The following is a 23605-nucleotide window of genomic DNA, read 5'->3' as shown; positions in this document are numbered from 1 at the left end:
ATGTTGCACCTGAAAACAGTAATATCTACACTAATGCATTTACATTTTATTTGATGTGCAGGGAATCAGGGAACCTAGGTTGCAGTCTGTGGCATACCTGCTGTGTTTGACATACATGAGGATAAACAAAAGGTCAGTTCCCACAAGTGTTGAGACAGTTCTTAAGTTTCAGTGTATTTCTAGGATAAATACGTAATTCACAAATAACAGTTTGTAAATTGGCCTGCAAGTACAGCAAAGTGTAGATGAAACAGACAAATACACATTCTTGCATGAACACATTTTAGTACTTTTGACTTTACAAAACAGGACTGACCGCACACATTATGTGCTTATGTTTACATACAGTATACCATCATCGGCCTGTTCTAGGCAAAGTCCCGAGCCAAAAGTCTTCGATTAGCTACTTTCCAAGTTAACCTCGGCCTCATGTCTTTTTCTCAGGCTTAGTGATTTGTTTTAGGTCACCGTTCACAGAAACTATGCTGACACCTATGACGCATTCTCACTTTAATGGAATGCAGAGATGCACGCAGAATTGGACCCAGTACCCCTCACTTTAAATTAAAATAATTGAGGAACGCCCTGGGTATCGCTGGAGTGCACTATATTCAGAAAACATCAACTTTAAGTAAGATCAGGCTGCTGGTGATCATCTTGGATTAGACACATCCCAGAGGCAGCCAGTGGATTACTGAGCAGAATTTAGTTGACAGCACTACATTCTGTCCTGTGAGTGCAAATGTACTGTGCAACCATGTACCAGTGCTACAAAGCCCAGACATTAGTGTCACGAAAAGCAAGAGGAAATTACATAAGTGGATGACATATGTAGCAACAGCAAGGATCAGTTGAAGAGGTTTCTTCATAATTTGACATCAACTCAGTTCAACATCACAGTCAGAAAAGTTAAGCAACTTTCTTTTTTTTTTTTCTCTTTGTGTCATTCTTCATGGTCCCTTCAGTCATGATGGGAGTTTGTGAGAGGAATAAATTTAGGTCTTATCCTACAGCCTTTTGACTGTCCTTTATGTAAGTTCAGTGCCTTTCTGATTAGAGTCTCTTCTTGATCAGTTTCTCTAGTCTACGGATGCGGGACGACTCCTGCTCTGGGGTCGGGGCACTGAAGGACAGAGACGGGCCACCGTCAGCCCCTGAAGGTGGAGTGGGCAGCCTCTGCCTGAAGAGCTCCAGCATGCTGCTCTGTTCACTGCGCTTCAGACCCTATACACACAAACAGAGGGGGGATACCACAGCGTTAGAAATGTCTCTCTCAGCATGCAAAAAGAAGGCAGTGCAAAAAAATAATTGGGTGTTCTGCTTCACAATAATATGGTAGACCTTATATAGAAATCGTCCAAGTGGCATTTTGTAAAATATGCTCATTTGTTTCCCTGCCGTTAGTCACATGAAAATATCCACCCTTATATCTGTAGAATCAGTATGGATTTCGAGCCAGCAGCTTGTTAGTCCAAACTTTACAAAATCTACATAGAAGCTTTAAAGCTCACTAAAACATCACAGATACAGATATACATTCACCGGCTACTTAATTAGGTACAACTGCTCATTTATGCAAATATCTAAATCGGCCAGACATGACATCACATGACATTTTATACATGTAGGCACGGTCAAGATGATCTGCTGAGGTCCTAACTGAGCATCAGTGTGAGGAAGAAAGGTGATTTAAATGACTTTGACCATGGCATGATTGTTGGTGCCAGACGGGCTGGTCTGAGTATTTCACAAACTGCTGATCTTGGATTTCTGAGCACAGCCATCTCTAAGGTTTACAGAACATTGGTCAGAAAGAGAGAAAATATCTAGTGAGCAGCAGTTCTCAGGGCAAAAAAATGCCTCGTTGGTGCCAGAGGTCAGAGAAGAACGGCTAGACTTTTTTTTTCTAAATTATAGAAAAGCAACAGCAAGTCACAACAGCAACTCAAATAACCACTCGTTACAGCGCAGGTCTGTGGAAGACCATATCTCAATTCACAACACATCAAACTTTGAAGCAAATTAGTTACAGCAGAGTACGAGTTGTATCTATACATAGATATATAGATAGATAGATAGATAGATAGATAGATAGATACTTTATTCATCTCACAGAGAAATTCACATGCAAATCTCAGCAGGAAAGTAAAAAAAAAGAAAAAAAAAAAAACGAGAACACATTAAAAATCTAAAACTATGGGTCACAACAACTGACCTTCATGTCCAAAATCTTCTGGAAGGTCTCAGGATTGCCATCAGCCAGGAGCTTGATGTAGTTATCCACAAACACCACTGGCGGTTCATGTGGGGCCATCACCACCTGCGTGAAAAAGTATAGTGTTTAATGTTGCTCTCCATTCCTGTGCACCATCCTGGGATGACCAAGAGATCTTTAAATGATTCCACATGAGGCAGCCATGTGCCAGAATGAGAAGAGTGTGTGAGTGTGTGTGTGTGTGTGTGTGTGTGTGTGTGTGTGAGGGGGGGGGGGGGGGGGTGCTACATATGACTACAAATAAAGAAAAGGATTATGGTTCTATATTTAGAAGTTTATTCCTCAATATGTCTTTATTTTATAAACAAATTACTCCACACATGAGCGAGCAACAATCAGCTTTACCAGAAATTGTTTTGGGGACTATAATGAGCTCAGAAATCTGCATCAGTCACATGCAGACAGAAAAAGTTTAATGGGGCACAAGTCTTTCTGGTTTGGAGTCTCGTGGTTGTGTTTTTTCCGACAATAGCAAATGGGTGGAAAACGGGGATCGGGTAACATTTCTTAAAGCCACTACAAAGCAGACAGACCAACACATGGCTGACAGACCCCCACCTCCTATCTCAAGCATATGCATGCACAGAGGGACCATCGCACAAAATGTTGACTCTATCTTTCACTTCAAAAAAGCTCCACACTCTCCTTTCAGGCTTTGCTACTCACTTCTTACTTCAGATAAACGACATGATAGGTGAGCTGCACGGGGAAGGGAGAGTGCCGAAAAAAGAGAGGCAGAAGCAAAAGGGAGGGAAGTGCAAACATTAAAGACTCGAGATTGTGTGGAATTCTTTGCTTTCCTTCTAGCCCTGCTGACTGAGTGATTTACTTAGCAACTGTCTTGGAGCCAGGCCAAGGGAAAGGCCTGTAGCGACCTTGTAAAAAAAAAAGAGAGAAAGAATGGGGGAGAGGGAGTTTAAGAATGAAATCTGGCATTAAAAGAGAGGGAGAAACAGAGAGAGAGGTGGGGGAGAAAGGCTAAACAAGGGTGTGGATGGGGGGTTGCCATTTAAAATACTCCCCAGAAGAGAACTTCAAAGGTGCGGAAGGAAGAGCTGGAGCTGTGGTAGGCTGGGATGAAGAGCGTGGAAAACAGCCACGCCTCACAGGCATCGCATCAGCCAGGGGAAGCTGAGACAGGCACACATAGAAGCTTATGTGCTTTGAATAGAAGTGAACACGGTCTAACATAACAGACGACCCAAATGCATTATTTTTAACAGTAGCTATAGTTCGACAACGCCGTTATCTTTTAGAGGATCTTATAAAGCAGCTAGGACTATACGCAGTTGAACTTTTCAGTGAACTGAAGGCCAACTTATTATTGCACACAGTATAAAGTTGCACTGATCAATATTGTTATTGTTTTATCGACAGCAAACCAGACGAGTAAATGGAATGTGAATTTGCTCGTTCAGAGTGACAAAAACTCAATTACTGGAGAGAGCTATAACCCGACTATTCCTTTCCCACATTGTTACGGACCACGTGAGCTCAGATAAACCCAGCATTCGCTACCTGTTCAGCACTAAAGAGCAGAGACGCCACAAGCAACAAGCTGGTGAACACCGTGGAGCATCTGGCAGCTAAAGAGCCAGATGTTTCACTCACAATTCGACAAGACAAACGCTAAATCAATCCCAATGGTAGTGCACATCGACTACATGTATGAATAGGTAACAGTTCCTAACTTGGTGATAATAACATGGCTAGTGAGGTATCAGCTTATTTCCCTGCGACTGACTGCGGGTACAATACAATTAAAATAAATACATTAATTAATGTAATTATTACTTCGCAAACATCAATTGAATTGTTAAAAAAAAAAAAAAAAAAACTCAAACCATAACAAACACTATAAAACATCCAGTCTTTTATATGTGTGCGTCTGTCAGTCGTGACCATTATTACAAGTTCTCCGGGGCTCAAATCCAAACTTGCAAAAACAATACGGTTCCACTTCATAAAACTTAGTTATTTAAAGGGCACAAGTGGGCTATATACTACATTCTCAAAGGTGAGCTTTGAAACTCTAAAGTGTTTCTTGGTTGGGGTATGCTGGATTTAACTTTAAGTCACAGCATCACAGAGGGTCATTTAAAACTATTGTTGAGTGTTGGCAGAGGAGTTTTTGTATTGACCATATATTTGTTGGGTTCATCTTTCAGAAGCATCAGTCTTAGCCCAAGGTGGAAGCAATTACCTGCAAGTAACCTTACAAAAAGTCGATGGCTGCAGTATAAAAGCCTTCTTGTGTAGACTACCCTCTGAAAAAGAGATGTAGTCCACGAAAAACAGTTGTGCTTTTTTTGCTACTTTTAAATTTTAGACTATATCATCTATCTAAGCCTGAGCCAGTATAACAGAAACTTTCGTTCTATGTTAAAAGTACTTTTTTTGATCTTGATATTGGTTCTAGTATAAAGTTTCTTCTCCCCACAATGATTGTTTTGTCCTCTGCTGTTTTAATGCTGCACATGAATCATACAAAAGGCCTTCATGCAGCATCAGCTCTGTCTCTGAGAAACCATATAGATCACATTGCAGCTCAAGAGAAGCCCGCTGGCAGTCTGATTCAGAAAGAAAGCAGACAGTAGTGGACTGATGTGAAGACATTCTATAATTCTATAATGTGAAATGCCCTATACCATTTGGCAGCTGAGTGGAAATGTATGTGCATCCATTCAGGGCATTTTGCCATAGAACAAAGACACTCCTTTCACACAGTTAGTGTGTAAGAGTGAGCATCCCAGCTTCAAGCAGAAACAAGAAATGGTGAAAGCCAATCAGTGTCTTAGCTTCAAAGACAAAGTTAGTCTATCCTATGGACCCAGCGTACATGGTTATATACACAGGAATAGTCAAATGCTATTGACGCACAAAACTGGGCACATCACAGTTAAAGCAGGTCACACTGCCTGCTTTTAACAAAGATAACTTCAGGAAGGGAAAAAGGCCTCCCAGGAGTCTAAATGAAATCAAGGGACAGACAGGCGTGTAGCCTCTGCATACGAGTGTGTGTGTGTGTGCATTTCTCTACACTCCAGGGACAGTTAATTAGGGAGGGGTTAATCTATGGCAACTACATACCAGTGTCCTCTCGGGTCTCAAGAAATAATTGGGAGGCAACTGGAAACAACCAGTTTACAACACACATTTGTGCTGCATGGGTTTTCAGGAGTAGACACATAGTTGTATGCATTTGTTTATTTACTCACTCATTCAGAACTTTCCGCGGCTTCAGCGTCAGCCACATACTGTGTTAAAGGATATGCATGTTTTCTTTGTGTGTCTCTCATTAAACCTGTGGTGTGTGAGCTCCTGTTCTATTCCCTTTCTAACTCGCATGAAGTGAGTTATTTGTTTTATGGAAACATGCTCATAAAGTGCTATTTTGAGTGAGGTTAATGATACATTTAAAAGGATTATTCTACCCACAAATAAACTCCAGGTGGATAATATGGTTTTGTGACTCAAGATTTCTAACGCTGGATCCCCAGTCAAACCACAAACACTTAAGAGAAGTATTTGTTTGGTCTATTGCTGCCTCTTACGATGGAACCTCAATTAGTGGAAAAAGCAGTTAGCCGCACTGTGGGCAGGGCAATTCTTTGTAAAGCATTAGCATCAACACCAAGGGTTGCGTTTAAGTGGATATGTAAGAGGCTCCGCGTTACATTCATAAACAGGCACGCAAAAGATAAAGAAGCCTCACTCACACAAAAAGGGTGATTGAAAGTTCCAATCCTTTAAAGGTCAGAAACTGCAGCGATGGTTGTAAAAAAATGGCCAACGTGAATTTAGCCACCCAAGTCAAGTGTCATAAAATCTGAAGTGTCCCATAAAGTCGGAGTGATTCTGATCGTGTGTTTGAGTTAAACTATTTTGTATTTAGAGCTTGAACTTATAATCTCATTAAAATCCATCAGTAAAAGGATTCAAGTTCATTCTATGTTTATACTGTGGACAGTAAACTGAAATAGTTAAAGAATGTACTGGCTTTAGGTACAAGAGTGAGTGTGTGTCCCCCAATCCATCCATCACCTTAAGTATCATCTCTGCTCGGGTCATGCCTTTTACAACTATCTTGGTGTAGCTGGCAGGGGCCTTGCGGAGCACTTGGGAGCCTATGGAGGGCAGATCCAGCAAGACCGTCTTCAGGGAGTGGGTGTCGAGGAGGAGCTGTTGGTGTAGGAAACACGAGACATTCCGTATTACTCAACTAAATGAATGCAGTCCACTGATTTTCTGATGTAATGCTCTGTGATACATGTGCACCATTTCAGACAGAAAATCGTTATTTAAACTTACTTGTTCAGCTCCCACCATGCTGATAGGCTTGCATCTGAACAGGTGGTTGATGAATTTGGGAATGAAAGAACTAAATAGAAATAAAAATGACACATCAATTTAAACCCTGCATACAGAGCGTGCAAGCATAACCGTGTGTGCACGTGTGCTTTACTTTGTGAACTTGATGCAGAACTGTGTGAAGTATTTCCGTGTGGAGGCCAGATTGTCTCTGATGATTGGCACATTTTGTTTAATGTGCATGATAATTGACGTCACATAAGGACTCTGGTCGCCTACATGCTCCACACTCTGCCACGGCATCTGCATGATGTGAAGGACAGACAGAAGATGTAGTGTTAGCGATGACACACGGTTGTAGATAATCTAGATTATGGGACAAATGCAACATTAAAGCATCGTTCACTGGGATAATACTCATATACGAATGTGTGAGTGTGTAACTGTGTCCAACCTTGCTCATTGCAGTAAGAGCAGGGTCACAGGCAGCGTCGAGATCTTGAACGAGCAACTGAATACTGTTTGAGATCACGCTGAAAGAAATACGTGAAAAAATGTAATCAGAGTCTACAAATTATAGGAAAATACTGGTCTCTTTTCATAAGGAAAAAAAACAACAATGCCCATTGTCACCTACGTGCTAAATGTATCCATCTCCCCAGTCAGGTTAATTCTCTCCATCAGGAGTTTATCAACTTTCTCCTTTAGCTTCTCTTCCAGCTGGAACAAATACAAAAATCATCTTTTTAAAACTCATAAATACATAAGGAATTATTATTGAAAGTGTAGTCTTTTGAATGCATTTATTTTTAAAACATCAACTGAAAATGTGATTGTTTGTTGCCAAAACAGCATGAATGAGACTCACGTTCCCTCACGTGTAATGTCACTACAGTTATATTGATTAAAGGCACAATATAATACAATATAGCTGCTGAGTGCTATGCATCTGTGTGGATAAACATGCCTGTTGTGTGGTTGCCAAACAGTACTCAGCAGTGCTTAGGATGCTACAGATGAGACAGAGTTCATCTACAGTGAACTTTGCAGCCTCTGAGCCCTCTTTCTCCTTCAGTAGACTGCTGATGGTAAGACCCCCACTGTTACTGCTGGACCTGTTTAGAGAGAGAGAGAGAGAGAGAGAGCGAGAGAGGGGAAAAAAGACGTGACAAAAACCAAGGAAAAAAATGAAGACTGGGAGGAGACAGACAAATAAATACTTATGTACCACATGCTGCATACTGACATGTACAATAGACAGAGACTTTGATTTCTGGAAAGAAAATCTGTAATTTGCTTTTCTCAACTGATCAGATTGGGAGTTGAAATGAATCCGGAAATGCTGCGAGTTATTGTGGTTAAACTATCCACAATAGTAAGACTGGTTTTGCTGAAAACTTGAGACATAAAAGGTGTCAGGATACTGGACCAAATAGGCTTCATCAACAACAACCCAGTCATTATTAAATGTTCGACACAGAAACATGTGGGTAAAATCACAACATAATACAAGCTCCAATTCAAAAAAAAAAAATGCGAGTGCATCTTTGACCGAGTGTCTCTTTGCAGCTCAATACGGAATATATTAATCAGTTAACGCAAGTGTATCATTAGCATGCACGCATATTTGACAAAGAAAACGAGCGTGCCTGTGTGAGTGTGTGCATGTACACCACAGCCAGCGATGAGTTCTAATGAGGCCAATGAGCTAGAGAGGTTTTTAATGTTAGCTTATTAAGCTTCGCCACATCGTAACCAAATCCAGATCGCTCCTACATGCCATCGCAATCCATCAAAGACAGCAAGGTCTAAAGACTCTAAGCTTCATACTAAACTAAATGAGACGACACCACTTCCAGAGAAAAAGGAGGAAAAAATATGCGTGTGCGACATGCCGCTTGGGAAAAGTTAATCCTACGTAAATCTGTGTGGGGTTAGTAAATATTCTATGGAAATTATCAAAACACAAAAGTGATCATTTTAAACAGCAAAAACAGTGTGTGTGACCTTTTCTTTCTCCCATGTCTGTTTTATGTTGTCATTGAGGAATGGAAAAAATGTTCATAGAGAAAACCATGGGCCTTTCTAGTTCCACATGAGAAAGTAAAATTCCGAAAGATTAGCGTTTGTTTTAAGAACTAAACTTGAACCACTCTTACTTAGGCAGATTCCCAGAGAGAATCTTCCAAGCATACTCCCTCAGGAATTTCTGGAAGATAGTTGTGAGGGCAATCATTGGTTCTCCAGTGCTTAGCTGTGAGCACTGCACCATGCACTTCTTGTAATAGACAAAGAGGTCAGCACAGCTGGGCAAGACTGCGCCGCCCTCCTCCGTGCCTGCCTTGGGTGGACCTTGTGCTCGGAAGTCAGCCACAAACCGGTCGATAAGTTCACCCAGGTTCCTGCAGATGTCCAAAATAAACTGTAAATCATTCATGTACACATGGGTGGTGGGATTAGGGGCACATGAAAGGAATTAAAATTGATACATTCAAACATTAAAAGCACATTGTCAGGCTCTAATCCAATATGTAAATGAAAGCATAAAACCAGATGGATAAACAAAAGAAAATATCCTCGGTACTCCATTCAACAAGTCCACAGTTTGTTGGTGTGGCCCAATGCTACTCAATTTTGGAACTAAAGCCAAAGGCAAAACAAGCAAGCCACTGTTCTCTGCTGCTATGTCCCACTAGGGACAAACTGATCTGGCTGTTGCCTGTTTAATGCCTTTGGACAGAAATGAAATGAGGTAGTAGCTGCAGAATAGGTCAATTCTTTTCCCTTGGACAGACAAACAGCGTTAAATGCACCGGTGAGCCCCAGAGCTGGGGGCTGCAAGCAAACCAGGACTGTGCTCAGTTTCAAGAGCTATCACCGTGAATGGGGGAGGGGAGGGGATGGGATGGGAGAAACCGATGATGATGATGGCAATGAGAAAGTGAAGGAGGAAGGAGAAGTGAAAAATTAAGTAAGAGGAAAAGGGTGAGATTTAAGAATGAGAAGAGGAAATAAAGACGATTTACACCCAAGGAAAGAGACAGCAAATGCCCACCAAAAAGAGGAAAAGTAGAGAGTTGGAAATAAAAACGCAGATCTGAATCCTCAATCTTCCTCTCTCTTTTAGTGTCTGTGATTGTGCAGCTAATGGGAAACATTTCTGCCACAGTGGAGACAGAGGCATGTACAAGAACAAGAGATGGAAAGACAGAGGAGGTAATGGAGTAGAATGGTAGGAGAAGGATCTGATTGATGAGCGGGAAATGGAAAAATAATGTAGGTGCCAGCTTTATGCACAACCTGCCCCTCTTTTGGGGTCTGTGTACCACAACACCATTCGGACTTGTGTATTTCCGTGTGTGTGTGTTGCTTACTTGTCTTGGGATTCTATGTAGACATATAGATGAGGTTCAAAACACTTGGACACAATGCCATGGAAAGGGTTGTCTGGAGCTTTGGGCTTCCTGGGCTGAAAAAATGTGGAAAACAATGTATTAGTTAGCAGGCTATTGTACCTTAAATAGTCTAAACTACCTTAAATATTCAACATTTTAGAAACTACAAATGGCACATAACTCCCTTCTTTTTGGAATGTTATAATTTGTCAGCCCGTGATCAAGAAATGTGTCGATTAAATGTTGCGGTCAGTTAAGAGTCTATAGCTCGATACTGCAGTCATGTTCCCGTGTAGTTTAACTGGCCTCATGGAAACTCCACACGTGAGAAAGCAATATGTGATGGACCCTTTAGGTCAGTCATTACCAGAGAGACTGGGTCAGAACCCATAATTGGGTCAATTTTATGCCAGCCTTTTACCCAAGATTTGTTCAAAAGAATCCATACAATGTTGTGATTCATTTATCAAACATATACTGTATCTCTTGAAAATGGTGATTTAACTATTCAAAAATAATGGGTGTTACACTAAGACAGTGAGAAATGTGATGTAATATTTGCTCTTGATATGATTTATATGGTGAATAGGTTCATTATGTCATCTTCAAAAAAGGAGTTTGGTAAACACTGCCTAAGGTTATCATGTAGTCAGGCCTGAAGAACTTACCTTAGCTAGATCCTCATCCTTTTCTGTGCTCACTTCTTCACCTGCCTCATCCTCCGAGAAGGGGTTAGTTGGTTCTAAAGGGCTCTCTGGTCTCTTTTGCTGTAAAAACACAGAACATTCATTTTCTGCTCAAGCATCATCATCTACACTCTGGAATAACAATGTTTCAAGTAATTAGTTTTGTAACATTATCAGTATTTCAAATACAGCCATGGTTCCATTGCTGTCTTTTAATGTCTTAAACCATTTCATAGGGCGACTTTGAGGAAACTGCACCTCCATTTATGAAATTCCCGTCACCCAAATCCCTGATTGAATTACAAACCCCAGCAGGTATGAGTGTATATCATTTAAACATATACAAAATATTTTCAGTTCTGACCACGATTTGCCGAGATTTTGACTGAACAAAGGTAATCATACCCTTCACATTGTGTCCATCCTTTGTGTATCACGTTCAACCACACATGATCGGGATTAAAAGGTTTTCTCCAGGCCATGACACCAGAGTACTAACTGTGTTTGTATCATTTACATGAAACATGCTACAAATCAGCAGTTTCAGCAGCACTAAATGTGGGTGGGTTTTGGTGCGTGTTCATTTTATTTATAGAAGATGGAACTAAGCTTTTAGACAATTGTATTGCAAGACTAATTGTGTGCTTTTCTCACTCCTGGTACATCGGTGAGGGTGCATCCTGTGAAGCGTTTGGCCAGTAAACCCTCAAAGTTTGTGGTCCTCTGGATGGCGAACAGGAGCAGTTTCACCTCAATCTCCTTAGCCCGTGTTCGCATCACTTTGGCAAGCTCCACCCTTAGGAACACACAAACACACACACACACACAAATATTGACTATATTACCATGCTTAAACATCCCAAAATGGTTTAAATAATACTTGCTCATATGTAACTATCATTCCTTTTTGGAATGACACCACATTTTTTGCTTGATTGTTTCATAGCTGCAGGTAGAGGGAACATTGACAGCTACTTTCTTCTCTTGTGTCACTGAGGGAAAAGATTGACAAGTGCGGCCAATAGGTCACTGCTCAGGTGGGCCACCTACAACGACGACCCAGTGATAGTACAAAAATCACAGCCATAAACAATGTCAGTGTCTGTGGGTTTAACCGGATTGTTTTCATTTGTTATTTTCTTTCAGAGATGAACACTATTCATTAAACAAATGATATAATCTAGCATTCATTACCTGGTGATGTGGCAGAATTCCACAGCAATACGCTCCGTCATGCACCATTCCTCAGGAAACATGCGTCCATATTTCTCCTCATAGTCCACCAGCTGCCGTTTGATCCAAGCGTAGCGGCGATCGATCTTGTCCAGCCATGCAACCTGAGCGACGGGGGCAGGCATTTTTTATACATTTCTAAGGTCATTGACAGCAACGAGATAAGTTCCGAAGCTCTCCAAATCCATGTTTGATTGACAATTTTACTCACATCTTGGTTTTCCTGGAAGAGCACTAAATACTCTGAGAGATGCTGCCTAATGAACTTTTTAATAATCTCCTGTTTAATACGTGGGTCCAGCACATTTGCCACCAGACAGGCGTCTCTCAGCACATTACTAGGACCACCTGGTCTCTGCATGGATGACAAAACAGAGGTGGAAACTTTTGAAAACAGGTGGAAACTGAAGAGGAAAAATGCCTAAACAGAGGGCAAAAAACAAAACATCTTATTTAATATTCTTACCTTAGTGCCCTGAGAGGGAAAGGCTTCTTCAAAATCTGCCAGTATCTGAGTACCCAACTCACTCTGTGCTGCTTTCACTCTAAAAAGGACAAAAAAAAAAAGTGACACTGAGCTTTACATTGCTTCCTGGTCACAAAATTCCCTCCAATATGTACAAGGTTTCAAATTTCGAGTGTTCTAGCCCACTGGTTATTGTAGTTTTGTAAAACTATCGACAAAATAGGGTGCCTCTTTTTTTAATGAAGAATCAAAATCAGTGACAAAGACTCATATTCGTTGTATCATTCCTCATGATCACTACATCTCAGGCTCCCTGCTGTTATATGTAGTTATTTGCTTTTACAGTCACTGGTGTAAAAGCTTGTGTTTTCCATACCTTCTATTCATGGCAAAAACACAAACACTGTCCTTGCATAAACACTAACTGTCTTTTTACCATTACCTGTCACAACCAGTTATTCCCTACATTTAGTAACCATTTTTCATTCCTAGCAGCAATACGCATTTGCAGTTGTATTTTTGAGTCTGTATCTATTTCTGTAAAGGTTAAATAAAGTGTATTCTGCACAAAAAGCCACTACAAAGGCATGTGCAGTGTCCCAATTTGCACAATTTCCTACTCGCACTTGCAATTGTGAGTGCACAAGTGCATTCATACAAGTAAGAATGGCAACATGTTCTATATTTCTAGAAGTGCACGGTCTATGCACTCCAGAGTCCAAGCTGTCAAAAAGTTGGAGTTATTGTTGCAATTATTTCTGTCAGCAGACAGTGTGCAGTTTGGGACAACTGAGTGTCAGAGTTCACACACTAAATCCACACATGAGAGTGTTGACTGAGACCTGACAAGAGAAATCCTTAACACAGTCTTTTTACATTCAAAAGCATGAAGGCCAGGTTAACCAAAAGTCCAGACAACCGTCAAGAATAATAATAATAATAATAATAAAAAAATGGGTGGAGAGAGAATATTGCTGTTGGCTGTCTCCTAAAATTATAGCCTTTATTTCAAGCACTCTGTTGAACGAAATATCCACTTCGCTCTGGGAACTATTGGGTATAAGTCTCTGATCAGACACACTATCCTGTAACTCCTGACATCACAGTGTTTAATTTATAAAACAAGTGTGTACAGCTAGGTTATGTGTCAACATCTGTCTGACTGTACTCATGGTGCAGCTGCACTTTGTCCATTCATGTTCACATATAGAGCAAAAGGTACAGCCATACATAGACAGTGACTGCAACAGCTGATTACTGTTATGATCATGAGAAAAGCATTATGCAATGAGAAAAAGGATTATCATAAAAAAACAATAATTAAACCAATCAACCAATTTGACTAAATTTAATTCAAATCTCCCACATGCCTTTCTTAACCTTGTGAGTGATTGTTTACAGCCCACTAATGTAGTATATGTAATGTGGTGTAGAGCATCTCTTCTCTTTTATGTTTGTATTCACTTAAACGTAGACATTTCCTGCTGCTATGAACAAAAATGGTCTGACTGTATATGTTACATTGACAACTAATTTGTTGCTTTTCAGCTTCCAACATTTTGGCCCTTTTGTAAACTGCCCACATTATCCTCCCCTTTATAGTATCGCTACATCAACTGTTGCTGGTTTGTCTGATCGTCTACTTGTCTGTGCATCTTTATCTGGTCTGATCTGGCTTCTGTAGCACTGTGGCAGCTGATGACTCAAGTCTGCCCAGGTCTCTCACAGAGCAGCGGTGCATTTTTTTCTGTTAACCGTTTGTGTCCAGCTGTCTGTCCTGCCCTTACATCTTTCCCTTCCCTGTGTCTCTCCTATCATTTGTTTCTCCAGCAGAGTCACTTCTTCCGTGCAGCTGTTATTTGGTATGAACACTCTCTGCCCCACCTAAGTCACAACAGAAAAGAAGGCTATCCTTTCTTGTTTGAACCTGAACATTGACATGTCCCGAAGTAATTATGTGTGTGATTATACAGCTTTATACACTAATAAAGCTGGAAATGTAACAGGCCAGCGATAAGGGAAACAACAGCATAAAAATGTACTTGTTCTCAGTCTCTATAAACTATATTGTTAATTAAAATGCTCCATTTAACATGCACAACAATCTCAACCAGAAGCACACAGTGTGGTGAATGCATCATCATGCTCCAACAAAAGTACCAACATGGAGATACAAACACACCCTCACAAAAGAATGCATTTAATCTCCGAGTATGGGAGAATTACTGGCATAACAGAACCCTATTGAGTGCGTTTCCTTCCTGTGTGTTCCTGTATGTGCGGGACTGTTTGTGTATGTGTGTGAATATCTGCATAAACAGGATGCAATACGCACAATACCTCCAGCTAAACACTGCAACCACTTTCCAGCAGTGGAATATTTCAGCTGTACAGAGAGAGTGTGCACAAGTAAAAGTGTGTGGGGGTTTTATTGTGTGCATATTAGTTACCTCTCAGAAAGCTGTCTGATCTGGGGAATGCCCATGTACTTGTGGAAATGTTCAAGCACATTGACCACTCCCTGCAGCAAGTTGGCCACCTCACCATACTGCCTCTTTCTGGTCATGGCTCTGTAACACAACACATATTTTGAATAATATCCATTTCAAATACATCTTAATATTCTCTTTTACACGTAAACGATCTTCTGTTAGATACAATCCATTGTCAAATGAATCCGCACAATGCTAATTAAGCCTATCAGAATCCCCCAGTAGAAAGGTTTTTGGATCTCGTTGTTGCCCAGTGACATTAACCTGCTGTGCGCAGGAAGTACTTTGTTTTATGTTGAGACATATGGAGGCAATAGTGCCCTTGTAAAGAGAGACATCTGTAAGCAGGTTGGAGTATGAATGAAAAAACCCAAAACACACCCACAAAAAGTTTCAGAAGTGAATTCTACTGCTCAAAAAAAAACCTGGTTGTTTAGCAGTTTGACGGGATAAATACTTCTTGTCCCTGTCTACCCCTGTGCTGCCACTGTCTACACACAAATGCTCCCTCAGTCATATAGTATTGTTTGACAGATGAAGGACATGGCATGAACATTGTTTCTGTTCACAAGGACCTAACAGAGGCAGAATAATAATACAATTAATCATTAGAAGTTACACACTGCAGCTTTAACCATCCTCGTAAACATCCAAATTAGTCCAGCTTCCATCAAAGTGAATCATAGATTACAAGGTTTTCCCCTTGTTAAGCAGTACAGTAAACAGCAGCAGCTTTTATCCCAAGGTCATTGATTTCCCAACACGACTAAAACACAGCAGACAAATATGATATGAATTCAGCTGCTGATCTGGAGTTCATTTCAGGTTGGATATCAGATCTGTCTTGTACTGCTTTATCCTACATGTGTGGAGGCATCTCCTCCACACAATACAACACTAATTTGGTTTTAGCAATAGGGTTTTTGGGGGGTAAACTGAGTGTGAACTTTGATGTGAAATGTGATACCCACTCTAAAGAGTCCACACCACCTGCCAACATGTGCAGATGGTTGAGGGTGGTGATGGATGTAGTAAGGTGGCGCTTGGCATGATCCAACTGCTTAATGTCCCTTGTAATCTCCTTAACCTGTGCAGGAAGAGAAACCAATCAAATACGCTGGTGTACAGAGAAAGACACAGAATGAGAAATAGCATGGCAGGAAGAAAGGAAGGGGTAAAAGTAAGAAAAAAACAAAAACAGGTGAATGAAGGTAAGAAAGTTCTTCACTGAATGGAGCCAAGTGATGAAGGATAATAGAGCACACCTGCACCTGCTGGTTTGAGAAATGATCTTTGTTTTTTCTTTATGCACTCATTCTTACTGACACACAAACACATTCACACAGCCTCCCCCTGTGACAGAGACACATGGAAGACACACTACCCCGACTTTAAATAACTCTCTCCACTCTCCTTCATTGTATACCAGAGAGGACACAAGTTATATCTCCCCGGTGCTAGGGTCATGTCCCTGATAAGTTGTGTGTTTGTGCATGTGTGTGTGTGTGTGGCCACGTGCACATACCATTTGTTCAGACTTTTCTGCTTTGTCCTTGATGTCCTTGATTTTGCCAAAGAGTTGCTGGATGGCTATCTGGGCCTCTTCCAGAGCCTGCACAAAAACAGAGCAATAAAATACAACAAGCAAAACATACGAAGAAGCCACATTTTAACTACCATCACCAAGAATGTGTGTGAGTGTTGATGTGTTTATTCTAAGATTGGGCAACGCTATAAATCTAGCTTGAAAATGTAGGGGTCTTTAAGGCCAAAGACCAGCTCAGCACATCCATAATAAAGCCAGAATAACAGTCAAAAGCTGCTTCAACAGCAGGAAGTGGATGGAAAATGGAAAACCAAACACAGACATTTTGCCAAAACCTTGAGGGGAACATTGACATGAAATCTTTCTTCCTCAGTTTACTCAAGACAAAATGATACTCTTAGAAGGTGGTTATCAAGCCACAGCTCCATCGAGTGGACATCTACAGGAGTCTGTACTTGTTTGCTGATGAATCAGTGCAACACTGATGTGTCCAACTTTATAGCCATTAAATAAGATACATGTTCATCTGTGGTTAGTGTTTCCACAGGAGGCAGACTACGTGTGTGTTTACGGTGATAAATCATTCTTCCATCTTCATCCCTAACAAATGAATTTTCAAAATGCATGTTAAACTAATTTCTGGTGTCTCTCTGTAAGAAACTGCATGCAAAATTACATGTACATTGCATGCAAAGGACATAAGTCTGGATATATTCCTTCATGCACAAAATGAAGGGGGTAAAACAGATTTATTCCACCTTTAATGAAAATGCATCGCATATTATTCATAAAAACTATATTAATACATTTCTCATTTTAAAAAAAAAGGAACAGGATGGAAGAAATATCATGTCAAATATCACCAGTGTTCCAATGATTTATTTATTTTTAATCCAAGTTCGCCACTGGCTTTGGCATGATGTGTGAAAATGTATCCTGCTAATGTCAAACAGACTATTGGACTTCTAATTGATAAGCTATACAGATCTGATATTGATATGTTTTACATCATTATTCAGGCCAGAAGGCTAAAAAAGGATGACATTTTAAAAGCTAAAGGCATCATTAGTAGTTTTAACAGCCTATAAAGCCAGACTGAATTAGACGACATTAGACAAATACAATTGTAAGATAGCTGAAGTGCTTTTGTGAAATTTGCCCTGATGGGACAGCTGTTCTTTGATGCTCCTAAACTTAAATTCAGCTCTGACATCTGATGCCAAGGTAATTGGCTTCACTCGGCCCAGTGCTGCAGTCACAACTTTGACTTTCTCTCTCCCTCTCTCCCTCTCTCCCTCACACACACACGCGCACACACACACACACACACAGGGAATGCTAACAGCCGGCACCAGCTGTGCAAGGAATTTACTACTTTTACAAGTACCTCTCAGACACAAGTGAACAGTGAGTGTGCAAACCGAGAACCTGAAGACTTGCATATTACACACGAAAACATAAATACAGCTTGCAGTGACAAGAGAGGATTATTTACCCTCCAGGGTGGAATCATAGCACACCGCCTTGCAACAGTGCGGCGGAAACGTCAAAGCCAGCGCGGCTTTACATGACCAGGTCAAAAAGTCGCAAAACCAATTTACCATTTAACCCTCAGAGGAGAGTTCTCCTGAATGTTCTGAAATGAAATTAAGACTTCATCTAGTCTGGGTGTGATGTGATTTTCTGTGAGCATTGTCTGCTGTGGAGGTCAGACAGGGAGGAACATTTAACGTGAATTATGGCACTCTTCAATCAAGTTGAGCACGACTCAACTCCAGTTTTGCATAATTGTTTCTTTATCGGCCTCATAAAAACCTTTAGTTGTAAGTCTGGCCAGGTTGTTGGGTGAATAAAAAAATGAAATAGGAAAATTAAGGCAGGTTATGTGATTATTCTATGATCTGAGAGCGAGAAGAGTGCCACTGAATCCTTCAAGAGCTTCCCTCGAGGACAACTCACGCCAGCATAGTGCATGCAGAGGAGAGGAGACGAAAACCTCCAAGGCTGCAATTGTCGCTCACGAACACTCAGCTTAGTCTATCTGGCTCACTTCCTAGCACTCATTTCCTGCATTAAGCCTCGAGAAAAGCAGAGAGAGCCCACTGCCCAGCAGGCACCTCCATGCCCAAGATGTTATCTGCTTTCCCACTTGCACAAATGTGTGCACATGCACACCATTGTACCCCCAACATGCAATAAGCAGATCATGTTCCTTGGCACACATTAATCGCAGAGCTTCTTTCCAAAAACTTAGACAGGAGTAAACACACTTTATCTGACAAACATCAGTCCAGCTGTGTATTTGAAATGGTTCATACAAGTTAAGGGCCACTGACAATACATTTAACACAAGGAGCTTTTCATGTAAATATTTTAGGAAGACAATTTAGACAGATGAGTATTTCACAGTGCAGAGAAAAAGAAAAAAAAGTGCCGCTAACAAGTTAAAATGTTTAAAATGTAAGACACTACCACAATATTTCCCTTAATTGTTTAACTCAGCTTCAGATTCAGTCCTGGAAAAAGTATAAACTTCTGATAAAGTTGGTTTTTACAGACAATATTCTAAATCAGAAAGACGTCAATCCTCCTGAACACTGCAAATGTAAATTAGGAAAGTCAGCGTAGTATGGTGTAGTAGTGTAGGATTACAGCTCTGAGAAGCTGAAGGCATGGAAACTTAAAGGAACTGTGAACACTCTTTTTGAGTCAACATTAAATATTTACATTAAAGTTGTTTCTACATGAAGACCACTCAGCAGTCTTTCTTTTTAAAGTGGCTGACTTCGTACTACAATGGATATAAAAGTTCATCGACGAAAAATGTCAGGCCATACCTTCTTAATACAGTGTGATTCTGTAAATATATTTAAATGAAACGTAAACAGATACATTCTGGTGAATAACTTTAACTGGTGCTTAACTTTGAAGGATGCAAAAGAAAGCATTAAATGTACAAAAATGTTTGAACCTGCCAGACAGTCAAGGTTGTCTTCGGTTAATCCGGGACTACAAACAGCCCGTAGGAATGAACATGAACATGGATGGTTATATGTCTATGTATGCTAGCCCGGGGAGGTGGTAACTTGTCCACGGTGTACTTTGCATCCGGCTCACAACCCAAGGGTGAGAAGTATAACTAATAAATGAATGAAAACTGTAAAAGTACAACACATTTCTAGCATCCACTATTGAAGTGCCCATGTATGTGAAGCACTATCCAAGAGTGTTGGGAGAAAAATGCAGTCATATTTGACTTCCATTGCAGAGGAAATGCTGTGAAGCATGCACAGGTGCTGAATGTGTGAAAAACTAAAATTCAACGAGAAGATGCCACGATTCCACTTAATGTGAACGACGGACAGCAATGGATAAAAATTTGGTTTTGTTAATGAGCTTGTCTGTCTCAGACGTCCACACATGGACTCCAGCCAAAACGCTTTCAATTGTCATCCCAGGAAAATGAATAAATTGAACACAACCTCTTCATTAGCAATATGATACAGTTTGTGCTGATGGTGAAGCAGGGGCTCGTGTGGTATCCACATTGCCATGACAACAGGCAGATGAGGACATTGAACAATGGCAGCTGCGTGATAGCAAATTTTCAGTTGGCAGACTGAAGTCAGATACAGCTCTTTATACAGGTTGGACAATTCAGCCCGGGTAGTTGTATCCTTCATAATATCTGTTTAATGACAGAGTTCATGTCATTATAACTGAGTCCGTCTCTATCCGCGACTCGATGCCATTTATAAAAGTCAATCATAGCGTCTGCAGTTAATGTGACGCAACAGCCAACTGAGCATTTCTTGGTAATTAATTGCAAAACTGTGTGGACTTGCAAATGATGGTAATCCAATGTCATTTAAATCTGAATATCAACCAAATACTGATGTTGAGTATTTGGCAAATCATTATATTATGAAAGTGTCCATAGCCATTTTTTAACAGGTAATAAAACTGGTGGTTCTATCCTTCAACAGACCTCTAATCACATTATCAGCTGCTACAATAAATCTAAGTGTGCAATGTGCAATCATTTCAATATAATGTAGAAAGAACTATAGCACATTCACAGTAACACAATCATCCAACAGCTCCATTAGCTGCAAGGCTCTAACCACAAACACAATCAAATTTCCACAGTCTCAGACCTGCAGCATATTACCCACTGTCTACATACAGAAAATGTGAGAAAGCCATTCTCCAGAACTCCTCCTCCTCCTTTTTCTCTCTCTTCCTATCAAGCTCTCCATGTCCTCCTCTATTAATGTTACCAACTTGGGTTTCAACAGCATAGCATTTAGCTCAGTGAATTAGTTCAGTCAACATAGAAATGTCAAAACCGCTGATCCTGTTGGTTTTATTCTGTTGCTGTCTTTATGTTTCAATCACATCTTGAAATGAACACCTCTCCATCTTTCCATCTGCAGAAAGGATTCCCCCCCCTGGAAATTTTGGAATGGCTTTTGGGGCTGGAAAAATAAACTGAAATTACTGTGTGCGACTGTATAATGTTATTGGTCTGGATAGGATTTAGAACATTTCTTCTACCAAACGGTAGCTAACTGGTTAAGACAGGGCCACAGGGCCAGACACCCTGACGACAGCACACACCTATCATGTCAGCTGGTCAGAGCATACACGGCTCACCCATCAGGTGTCACGTTCCATCTAAACCACAGCTTCTTGACAGAGCAAGGACCTGGTTAAAATCAGCAGGGGCTGTTCTTTTCCGTCTTGCTCCCACAAGAAGAGGCAAAGACTCAACCGACTGGGTTTTAAAGAAATCCAAGTATTTACATATGGGAATCTATTTCCCAGATATGTTTTCCATGAAGAGTTGCAGTTTAAGTAGCAGGAATGGATCTGAGTCATCTTGTCCTTTTCCATGGAAGCAATGCGAAGAAGGAAAAGCACAGAAGACGGGAGGGGGGGGGGCATGTTGTCTGGGTTGAGAGCAACAAATGGCACCATTCTTACTTCAGGAGAAATATGCTGTTTTGAAAAATCACTCATGACTAATAGGCATGGCGATGAGCATGCACAAGATGCAAAAGCAGTTGTCTGTCTTCCCATCAAGGCACACACATTCCACAAGCTGCATTTCTACAGTGAAAAGGTCAACTGAGTGGGCAAATTTGCTTGAGTTTGTTCCTTCAAGACTTTAAGCTCACCTGTCTGCCATCCTGACCTACATTAGTCTGGCCTCTCACCACCATCCTGATATTGTCATCCAGACGCCTGTGAAATGTGACACAACATGGCAGTCAACAAGTTAAAATAAAATCTAAAAATACAGTATCACTACAAGCACATAAAAAACATGTCTAACTATTTTATTCACTCACCGAATCTTGAGACGAATCTTGTTCACCACATCATCAATATTAGCCAGGGACTGAGGACAGGTAGACAAGTCAGAAAAACACTGTATCCTAAAAGTCACATTTTACTTAATTTAAAGCCTGTCTCACAAGTAACACCCTTTAGTACCTATTCTACCACTTGTATATATGTTTACACATAATAAAACAACTCTAAACAGAAATACAGGCTTTCTAGTATTCCATGCATTTGTAATTGGATAATAAGTCTGCTCAACGTTATCAACTATTGGTATGAGGTAAATTCACCTGCTGGATAATTACACACAAAACCAAGTAGGTGAAATAAATGCACTATTCTAGTGCAAAATATAAACACAAACTATAGGATTACAGTGACCCCTTATGGAGATGGGGTATACATGCACATGTTATATACCCATGTATGGATAGTTCAATTAAAATAATGTGCAATACTCATTCAACACACATGGTCATATAGTAGACACAAAGAAAGAAACTAAAAATTGTTCTGTGCAGCAACTTCTAATCTTTTCCTTGTCACTCATGTGTAATATAATGTATGTCTGTATTGGTGCTTTGTAAGACCAATAAAATTCATGACATTCATGACAAAAAAGAGACATCCCATCCCATACTGTACACACATTGTCATCCTATTTGTGTGGGTGTTTAAAGGACAAATCACAGTTAGGGACTGCAGCTTTCAGCTAAAGGTCCTATAATTGTTACTAGTATTTTATCACGAAAGGAAAACAAATGTACAGAGAAAGATCCCATTTATATGGAGAATATGGATGAACTACTGTTACTATTTTTACAAAAAAAAAATACAGACAATATTCTAAAGTGGAAAGACAAGAATATAAAATTAGATTGCTATGAATCAATAAAATATGTGAATTATTAATTCACGTATCCCAATAATGAAAATTCACAACAGTGAACTTATTGCCACTGCTTTTTATTATGATGCACATTATAATACAGTGGATCGTCCCACCTAAGCAAAGCCATGTCATGAAAGCTTATCACACTGAGTCACACTAAATTGGCTAAAATAACATGAGGATGCTGCGGATGTTTCACCTGCTCGGTGGGGAACAGTGTGTTGATGTACTCCACAGCATTGAAGTCTGCTCTGTCAAGTGGGTCTTGGCTGGGGAAAACCTTGTAAACAACAGACAAAATATGTTAATTGGAGAGTCATTACTGTCTTTCTGACTATCTGACAACGCTCTGAGATTACTTCGCTGTGGATTAGCCATGATATTTTACAACATTATTCACTTGTGTCATGCAAGAGCTGTAGCTAATCATTATTAACACATGTGACATTAGAGGAGCTAGTTGAGATAGCTTCGTAAACGTGATTCCCCGAGAAGCTAAATCCCGTTAAAAATAAAACGATCTGACATACTTCATTAGCATCGTTATTTAAGCCGAAGAAGCGAATGTCATAGTAAAACAGCAATGTCACGTCCAGGGAGCCTGCAGGACAGGTTAGCCTATGCTAACAGCTGGCTGTGTGTTATGAAAACCAACAGCAACGTTTAAATTACAAACAACAGCAACGAGTTCAAGCAGCTACCTGTTCGATGGCTAACTGCACCTCTGGGGTAAGATGCAAAATACCCTCCAAATCCTCAGCAAATTCAAATTCTTCCTCCTCCATCATTGTCAAAACAAAACCGGAGACGTCTCCGGCATTTCACTTCCTGGTAAGAAAAAAAAGTGGGAGGAGTCTTCTTCTATTTTATTTTATCGCAGTTCGTAAGCAACGACTTGGCGCAATACCGCCACCAACTGGTATGGATTTTTGCACACTCAATACTAAAGTAAAGTAAAGT

At 40.4% G+C, this 23605-nt stretch overlaps 1 protein-coding gene across 1 annotated transcript; it reads right to left on the bottom strand.

Annotated features, from left to right (window-relative positions):
- Positions 1–34: 34 nt before the first annotated feature.
- On the bottom strand, positions 35–23482 carry vps53 (VPS53 subunit of GARP complex). Its single transcript, XM_058634300.1, has 22 exons — positions 23347–23482; positions 22845–22925; positions 21759–21808; positions 21585–21651; positions 16384–16470; positions 15830–15945; positions 14817–14936; positions 12367–12445; positions 12112–12255; positions 11862–12004; positions 11322–11463; positions 10650–10748; positions 9961–10055; positions 8746–8988; positions 7554–7701; positions 7224–7306; positions 7041–7119; positions 6741–6889; positions 6587–6656; positions 6320–6457; positions 2216–2320; positions 35–1224 (listed from the first exon to the last, which is right to left on the bottom strand). Exons 1-22 carry the CDS (start codon positions 23431–23433, stop codon positions 1054–1056), a joined length of 2496 nt encoding a protein of 831 aa, XP_058490283.1. The 5' UTR covers positions 23434–23482; the 3' UTR covers positions 35–1053.
- Between the last annotated feature and the right edge of the window lie 123 nt (positions 23483–23605).

Source organism: Solea solea, chromosome 7, assembly GCF_958295425.1.
Source record: "Solea solea chromosome 7, fSolSol10.1, whole genome shotgun sequence".
Classification (NCBI taxonomy): domain Eukaryota; kingdom Metazoa; phylum Chordata; class Actinopteri; order Pleuronectiformes; family Soleidae; genus Solea; species Solea solea.
This window is presented reverse-complemented; position numbering and strand designations above follow the sequence as displayed.

Excerpts from the sequence above, each read along its gene's own strand:
- vps53 (XM_058634300.1), bottom strand. The coding sequence starts at position 23,433 with ATGATGGAGGAGGAAGAATTTGAATTTGCTGAGGATTTGGAGGGTATT. Across the intron at positions 8,989-9,960 it reads TACATAGAATCCCAAGACAA|GAACCTGGGTGAACTTATCG; the intron begins GTAAGCAACACA and ends GGACATCTGCAG. Across the intron at positions 6,458-6,586 it reads GCATGGTGGGAGCTGAACAA|CTCCTCCTCGACACCCACTC; the intron begins GTAAGTTTAAAT and ends CTACACCAACAG.